The sequence below is a fragment of the Rutilus rutilus genome (genome assembly GCF_951802725.1).
Source record: "Rutilus rutilus genome assembly, chromosome: 16".
Taxonomy (NCBI): domain Eukaryota; kingdom Metazoa; phylum Chordata; class Actinopteri; order Cypriniformes; family Leuciscidae; genus Rutilus; species Rutilus rutilus.
Window position 1 is genome coordinate 23,146,717 of NC_140224.1, and position 9,131 is coordinate 23,155,847.

Below are 9,131 nucleotides of genomic sequence, written 5' to 3' on the forward strand. Positions count from 1 at the left end.
TATACACAGTTTAGAGGACATTAAGGTACTTGTTCAGTTATTTGTTTGTTTACTTGTTCATTTCTCAGTCAATATTGGATATTTAATTGTTCTTTTGCCCTATGTGAACATTTAATTTAACTTTACCATCTACTAGTTAGTTTTTAAAAACACTAATTTAACACTATCAAATCTCAAAATGAAAGTGTTATTGTTAATTAGAACCATTAACATATTTATTTTCAGTAATTGAAATAAAGCTGACATACTACATAAATATTAGATGGAAAAACTTAATGAAGGTGAGAAATGTTACCTTGGAAACTAATTGAAATAAGTTTGGTTTTATTTTATTTTTAAAAGCTAATTTATTTATTTTTAACGCACATACAATTACTATAATTTAAATGAAGACTGAAATGAATAAATAAAAGCTAATTTAAAACAAATACTACATAAAAATCACTTTTCACACTGTCCATAATGTGATGCCTAAATTCACTTATAGCATTTAACATGCATCCATATATAATCTTCTGAATATAGTTGCATCCCTACTTTTAAAACGGTTTCTAAGAAGGTGATGTCCACCAGGAGCCATTGTTGTTTATTACAGATTAGTGAATATTTGCTAGCTTTTTGTTTTACTGATGTGACTTGAAACAAGATTTCTTAGGTTTTCCATTTTAAAAGTTGCATCATGGACAGATGTTACCTGGCCCGTGTTCCATGTTTTTCCAGTTTGTCCGGATATTCCAACGCAAGGTCCATCTGTGGAAAAACAACAACTGTAGATTATACTTTAAAATACAAAAATACACTTACTAAAATAAATGTCATATTGCCTGTGTGGAGTGGACACAAAGAGAATCAACAGAGGTTGGAACACAACCATGAACTTTAAATAACTGAATGCCTCTCAACTAACAGCACACCAGCAGCATGACGTGTCCCATCATTTAAGAGCAGTTCAAAGCCCAGAGAAACGGGTAACGGTGAGCCTGGATGTCTGTTCCCTATAGGACTCAGATGTGCCTCAGCTTGAGGTCTTGAGATGTGAAGAGTAGGTTATGCTGGCGTGCTGAGTAACTCAACATCAAATGCTCAATGGTTTCAGCATATATAAACTCGTTATTAAAGCATGACACAAGGTTGCTGAAAGTCTTATGAAACTGCTCTTTAAGATGGTTTGCCATCTACTGGCATTCACACCCATTCACTATAACAACAATAATAAAGCATTCATTTCAGATATTTCTTTTGAGTAAGCATTTGTATATAATATCCTTCTTTTTAGTTGTATGATGTAGATCAGGGGTTTTCAAACTGGTGTCCCGGGACCCTCAGAGGGCAAGGGAGTGACGGGTCAGTGGAAAAGTTTACAGGAAAAACTATAATAATAATAATAATTATGGTTAAAATAAGTTTAAAAATGAAATGTGATTAAAAATATTTATCCATCTATTAGATTAAATTACATTAAATAAGACTTGATTATTATAAATAAAATGAAATAATAGCCTACATTTAACAGTACATTAAATGAGTGGAAAGAATATACTATAGTAATGTATCTTAATAGAAACTCGTTTTAGATTTATAATAGGCTATTACTTTTGAGTGTTTATAATTAGAATGGAAATCCCTCAAACGAGGATTGTCATATTTGGGGGTCTTGTGTCACCATTAAAACCCCTGGTCTAGAGCTATCTAAAATGATATCGTTTGAAGGCTGGAGCCATTTCTATCAGATCAGATTTATCACCCGTCAAATTAGCATAAAGTGTTCTCTGTATTCGCCCTACGTGACCTTTTTTGTGGTTGATGATGTGGATAAATCATCCAATTAGTCTATAGCAAATGTCAGTCGCTACAGTTTCTTCTCTACTCCTCGTCGTAGCCATTAGCCAACAAATAATGTTTTTGTAAGTGGTTGCTTTTTTTTTAATCGAACTAGAACTAGACCAAGGGACATGGCGAAAAAATAAATAAATAATTCCACTCATGGACAGCAGAGGGCGGCACCTGATCATTCAAACTGAAAGACTTCAAATAGTCTAACGCCGTTGTTTGAAATGTTAATTAACATCTTTTGACATGAAGTTGGAAGTGTTTATCTATAAAAAGTCTCTACAAAGGTTGGTGCCCTACTTAAACTAGCCTACCTATTACGAAAAACGTGTTATTTGGTAAATTATTGTAAAGTGCTTGAGACTGATGAAAGCCATGATTACTGTATTCCTCATTATCTTGTGATTCCTCATAATTAGTAAGACTAGACTGTTCTTTAGAGTGGATTACTGAAATATAGGCTATACTGAACAGTCATTATTCATAGTCAAACTAATTAACATTAAACTCAATTTGATGAATGAGCTAAAGTGGGTCGAATTAAGAATGACTGCACAAAAATGTAACATTTCCCCCTCAAACAACTCACTGAGTTGTCATTAGAAGTATCAGTAGGCTAGTGATGTTCCGTGGGCAGTTACACAGACGCTTGGATTAGTCTGTGGAGGTGTGAATCTCACCATTTGAAGGGAGGACTGGTTTTGAACTGGCGCCTCTGTTAAATTACCAACAATTAGGATAATTGCTGTCAATCCGGTAATTTCTGTAGGTCTCTGAATGTGTCCCCTGAAGCGGAATCGCTTGTCTTTAGCCTTTGACACTGAATCGATGGCCATCTATCAGATGTGAGCGTCTCCCAGTCTGTCTCTCTTCATCAAACACTTCCACTGCCGTCCGTCTCTACCTCCAGTATAAACCTCAGTATCTGCACATTCCCCACACTATCAAGACTTTTTTACGTTTAGTCACAAAAAAAAAAGTTTACGAGCATTTTAGGCTATTCGTTAAACTTGCCTCAATAAATAAATAATAAGATAAACTGTTGCATCCTAATTTTCCAACAAAGGTATAGCCTATCTGGCGATTTCTGAAGTGAATGCTGATTATGAATCTGATAGAAAGAGTAAAATTCATAAACATATGGTTGTATTTAAAGGAAAAAAGTTTATTGGCAAAACAATTGGGTGCTGAGCTAGACTGAGCTAAACCAAGCTCAGTCAGTTAATTCACTGAATACATTAATGCAGACAAAAATAACATAAAGTAACAATTGCGAGTTATATTTTTTACAGTAGGCCTACTGTAAAAATTGGTATGATTAATAGCCTAAGTTATGACAACATATGTTTTACATTGCTTTAACTCATCAAAGTTAAGCAAAGTATACAAGATTCAACTAATTTAATGTAATTTAAGTTGAAATGACTTACACATGCACGTTGATTGTTCTTAAAAAATTTAAGGCAGAAACTTTTTTATTTACAGTGTAACATGGGAGGACATTTTTTCAGCTGTATGTTTGACATTTTCAATTTTTATATCGCCCCACTACACGCTATGATAAATAAACACATATATACTACATACATATTTAACCCAAACATGGGTTAAACCAACCCAGCATTTTTTTTAGTGTACACATACAACAAAACAGTTAAAAGCACAAATGTGAGGTAAATAAACAACATCAGGCAGATTTTTCAAACCAACGACATATGAAATTACAGAACCTTTTAACCAAAACATAGGCTAGGCCTACTTAAATTTTTCTAATTATGAATTTTGTTTTATTTTAAACATCGTAGGGTTTGATGAGTGGGTCTACAGCAGCACTTGGGTTACATTTATTCGTTTATTTATGGTTCAAGGTTGCCCAAAATGCCTTCAATTGGGAAGCACATGCCCTGACCAAAGTGCTCAACACATTAGGGCGGGCAGGGCAGTTGAGATATCGATCGTTGTGCTCTGTGTGTTTTGCATGGGATTGTCTGGGGGGTAATTGAGTGTCACTGTCTGTCTGTGTCGTCTCGCTGGCGCCATGTGCCTCTTTGGATTGCTAATTTCTCTAACCGACCCGCCTACATCCACTCTCTAGTGCAGACCTGCAGTTTCCACCTCCAGCAGCCTGGGAAACACTGTCGTATGGCTGACAAAGCTCTGAAACATACTTCTGACTTTAATGCGTTTCTCAAAAAAAAAAAAAAAAAAAAAAATCCATATTCTAATTCTGCCATTAAGATCTTAATGGTTTTGATAGGGTCTTTAAATCTTGATGATACAATATGTTAGGTTGCTATATCGTAATCTGCCACACCAGCTTTCATTTTAATAACCATTATGCTATTATGTTTTTTTTTTCTTCTCCTTGCTACCTGCCTCATCATGCGATTCTGTCTCAGCATCTGTAGGCGGAAAGACAAATTGTATGACCGCTGTGTGAACCAATACCAATGCCAATAGGACGCAGTATGCAAATGATTCAACATGTACGACCAATGAACGTACCAGTGGGTGTGGCTATACTGAGCCCCAAAAACTGATCCAGTGAAATTGTCCGACCAGTGATCCGCTGCTCCGTGATCGAGGATAGTTGTCCGTGTCTCATTTCTTTTGGCTCCTTCTTTTTATTATTTAACGAATCAGTTGTCGTTGTTTTTTGCGTATATAGTGGGGTTTCTTACGCCTGACGGATTAGTGTTACGCACAAGGAATGTTTCTGCACTTGCGGTAGTTCGGCATTGGTCTCTGATGGAACAAGACACAGGCTTTCTGTGCCCGTTTGTTTTTGGATACAGCGTAGATCACAGATCCCTTGGAATGCAGTAATCAATGTAGGACATATGTAACAAGTCCTCAAACCATTCGGAGGGTCTTGCCACGGGGTATCAAGACAAGGAAAAGCAGTTGTAAATGGATCGTCATTCCAGCCTTGTTTCTCTTTGGTTTCAGCTGGAACTTTGTGCGATGGCTGTTCTTCTCACGAAAGGTAACATTGAGATTATATAGTAGTTTCAAGAAGCGCGCGACACTACTAAAACTAACTTTAAGAGCATGTAAAACAGCAGCGCTCAAACACAAAAAGTCCTTCAAAATATTGATATACATAGCCTACATTTCTCAACACTTGTGTTTCGGCTAATGGCCTTGTTTGCCGAAAACAAAACTGACGTCTCAACGCGTGGCTACAATGTTAATTAATATTATAAGATAAACTTATATGTTAACAACTCATTATACATCTTAAATTTCACTCTTACAATTATGCCTTTACAACTTGGATTTTGATTTGGTAGTCTATTTTGGAATAGGCTAACTTAGTCGATTTATTGTAGGCTAGCCTTTAATATAGCCTATAATAAGGGGGGAAACCAAGAATTTGGTCTCTAAAGCATGCTGGATGCATTTCTGCCGAAATAAAATATTTCTAGCTGCTAAAGACTGGTTGACCAGCTAACGTGTTCACAAAAAAAAAAACAAAAAAAAAAACATTTTGAGCTATTTTGTTGCTGGTCTAAAATGGCTTTAGACCAGCTTGAAACCAGCTATTATGCTCCAAAACACAGCTATGTCATTTTCTGAGCCTTATTAATAATAAAAATAATATTTCGATTTGCAGTAGATACCAAGAACAGTATGCTTCGGCTTTTGTACATTATTGGATAAGCACCACAACCAGTCACAAAATAAATAGTAAACCCATTTAGCCTAACTGATAAGAAGAACTGAAGTGATTTCTCACACTAATGAGATGACATGTAACTCCAGCCTTGGACAGTGTATACAAGCAGCTTACAACAACACAAAGGCCGTGTTTATTTGTGTTCGTGTCGTGGTGTGTGTTTAGTGTTTTGTTTCACGTCCACGCGCAGTGCTGCTAGTTCGGCGGTAGGTAAAAATTACGGACTGACCGACCGCTTACTGAAACAGCGTTTTAACCGTAAATATACAAGCGCGAAACAATCCGCCGTCCTCTAGTCTAACTGACCACGTTATTGCCAAATCTTTGGAGGGAACCTTAAAGGAACTTTTAATTCCTCCACTTGTCGCTTCAAATCAATATGACAAAATTTAAAAAGATGTTAAGCAGAATGACAGTCCCAGTCCCCATTCACTTTCATTGTATTGGAAAAAGATTCAACAAAAGTGAATGGAGACCGTGAATGTCAATTCGTAACATCTCCTTTTGTGTTCAACGTAAAAAAGAAAGCCATACAGGTATGAAACAACACGAGTGTGAAACAAATTAGAGAACTTCTTTTTTCGGGAAACTGTCCCTTTAAAGTTACCCTACGACTATTATGCCAGGTTTGACCACAAGTGAGTTTGCGTGCTAACTGAAAAAGGAGTCCTGCTCTCACCCCCCTTTACGAGTTTCCATTTGGGTTGAAAGAAATTGACTTTGGCAAACAAACCACTAATTATAAGCTACACGGTTCCTGTTTTATAAGACAGACTAAAATGATCCCTTGCATGAAAAGCCATGACATAGTTACTGTGTTAAACAGAATTGCCATATATTAGTGTTCTGACACAAACACTTAGTCATAGCACTGTGTTAACCCTGTCTCTTTTGGGCTTTTTCTGGCATGAGAACTGAGTAGTTTAGCTTTAGTTGCTTATTTTTGCTCACATCCTATTTGGAGAAATGAAGAATGCCTTCCTGGTGATAAAGTTAACCAGTTTCAGCATCTTAGTAATGTAAAAAAAACTGCACAGTTTAATTTCCTAGTAAAATGCTCAATTTCTGTTGGAATGGATGTGAAGGGAATTTAAGCATTCCCACGCTCTATCGGGCAAATTTTCACTTGCATTTATTGGTGCTAGTCTAAAATGTTCAAATTAGTCCGAATTCTTTGGAAAGTTTAGTTTACTGTAAAAACAACAGTTTTGTACTTTAATATATACACAATATATATGTGTTTTATGATTTAATACATCCAAGATGGTGCATTAATGTCAGTGTTATCTATTACCACAGATGATTATCAGTTTTCTTTAAAAAAATTGAACTAACACGACTTCTCTGTTTTGCAGGAGAGATCAGGTGCTACTGTGACGCGCCGCACTGCGTTGCCACTGGATACATGTGTAAATCTGAGCTCAACGCGTGCTTCACTAAGGTCCTGGACCCACTTAACACGAACTCACCTCTAACGCACGGCTGTGTAGATTCGCTTTTAAACTCTGCAGATGTGTGCTCCAGCAAAAACTTGGATGTTTCCGGCGGAAGCTCTTCTCCCGTAGAGTGTTGCCATGATGATATGTGTAACTACAGGGGTCTGCATGACCTCACACACCCTCGAGGTGACTCAACAGGTGAGATACACAAATGTGACAAAAATGTAGATTGTATCATATGTTTGTTTCACGTTTTAAAGGGATAGATCACCCAAAAATGAACATTCTCATCATTTTGCTCATCCTCATGTCAAGGTTACAAACCTGTATGCCTTTCTTTCTTCTGTGGAACATACAATTAAATATTTTATTCCAGAGAAGAAAGAAAAAAGCCATACAGGTTTGGAACAACATGAGGGGTGAGTAAATGATGACAGGGTTTACATTTCTGGGTGAATTGTTTTCCTGCCTTGGTACAGAATGTCTGGCAATGAATAGGCCAATAGGACACAGTGATTCCCTGATGAGTAGATAGTTGTGTTTTTTATCTAATCGAAGTAGGCTATTATCTTTACTGATGTTTGACGTCAATCCTGTGCAAACATGGACCCTTGTGACAGATATTTTAGTATCAGACATGTGCGCACACATTGACTTTTACGGTTCTCACGGCTCCAAACTGCAGGCTGATATTTAATGGTTTCCAGTGCAGCGCGAGTTTGCGGGTAGCTGGCAGTTTACCTTTTAGCACTTGGATTCAGATCACATACTTTTTATTTCACGTGGATCATGAAACGTTCCCACTGTGCTGGAATGTGCTTCTCACAGCGTCCTTTGACAGACGGCTCGAATCACATAAATGTAATCCCGTTTAATGAAAAAGGTGCGCTGAGATATTAAAGAGAGTGGAACAAGTAACGTAGCACACGTTAGCGTTAAATCTCATGCTGTTTTTTTCCCCCAATCCAAATCTCACTTTGTTCTCACTATGCTTTGTCTCTCTGTCTAGACCGATACCACAGCTCCAATCAGAACCTGATCACAAGAGTACAAGAGTTGACGTCCGCTAAAGAGGTGTGGTTCCGGGCGGCAGTGATAGCGGTTCCCATCGCGGGTGGCCTTATCCTGGTCCTGCTGATCATGCTGGCGTTGCGAATGCTCCGGAGCGAAAACAAGCGTCTTCAGGCCCAGCGCCAACAGATGCTGTCTCGCCTGCATTACAGTTTTCATGGACACCACCATGCCAAGAAAGGCCACGTGGCCAAGCTGGACTTGGAGTGCATGGTGCCGGTAACGGGACATGAGAACTGTTGTCTGGGCTGCGATAAACTGCGGCAGACGGAGTTGTGCGCGGGAGGAGGAAGCGGAGGCGAACGCCTACTATCTCTGGTGCACTGGGGGATGTACTCGGGGCACGGAAAGCTGGAGTTCGTATGACTACTCGGAAATTCTTTGTTCGGGCACAAAAGGGTAACTAGTTTGCTGTCGTAATTTTATTATCGTCCCGCTTGGTGCGTTATTTTATTGTCTCCATAGAGAGTGAAGAAATTTCAAGGACGCAAATTTTTGTGTTTTCTCAAAAGAGCACTTTACTTGAATTAGAATGGCCGGTCACTGTGGGGTTGTGGTAAATATGAAAAAGGGCGGGGCTAAGGACTGCAAACCCCGCCCTTTACCCAACAAGCCGTGTCCTGTGGATCCTGGAATGACACTGAAGACTGAAGGATTCGTAAAGACGGTCTTATTTTGCACATTTGTATAAAACGGACAAGATGACTATCGGATGGTTGGAAAGTTGCAATCGAAGCGGCTTTTTTTTTGTTGAAGAATTTTACACTGACACCAGGGTACAAATAAGGTTTGTTGTAGTCAAATTGTATGAATAAAGGATCCAATCTTGACTGTAACAAATCACGAGCCTCTGCTTATGATTTCATTAATCAAACAGATTTGTGTACTTGTGTTTTTTAGCTCTATTCAACTGTGTGTGTGTGTGTGTGTGTGTGTGTTTGAGTGATGAAGCTCAGTCAGTAGCAGGGAAACTGACACAGAGGCCTTGTTCTAAAGTAGTGCCCTTCATCTGACTGCGTCATCTCTGAAACCCCTCCAAAAGGGACACATTACATCTCTCTGGCTTTCTCGGGCTGCTCTCTTGGGATTAATACTGGAGGTAGAGCGAGTAT

At 38.3% G+C, this 9,131-nt stretch overlaps 1 protein-coding gene across 1 annotated transcript; it reads left to right on the top strand.

Annotated features, from left to right (window-relative positions):
• The first annotated feature begins 4,390 nt into the window (after positions 1-4,390).
• bambia (BMP and activin membrane-bound inhibitor homolog a) lies at positions 4,391-8,859 on the top strand. The gene is made up of 3 exons (XM_084434801.1): positions 4,391-4,816; positions 6,865-7,146; positions 7,958-8,859. Exons 1-3 carry the CDS (start codon positions 4,741-4,743, stop codon positions 8,383-8,385), a joined length of 786 nt encoding a protein of 261 aa, XP_084290927.1. The 5' UTR covers positions 4,391-4,740; the 3' UTR covers positions 8,386-8,859.
• The last annotated feature ends 272 nt before the right edge of the window (positions 8,860-9,131 follow it).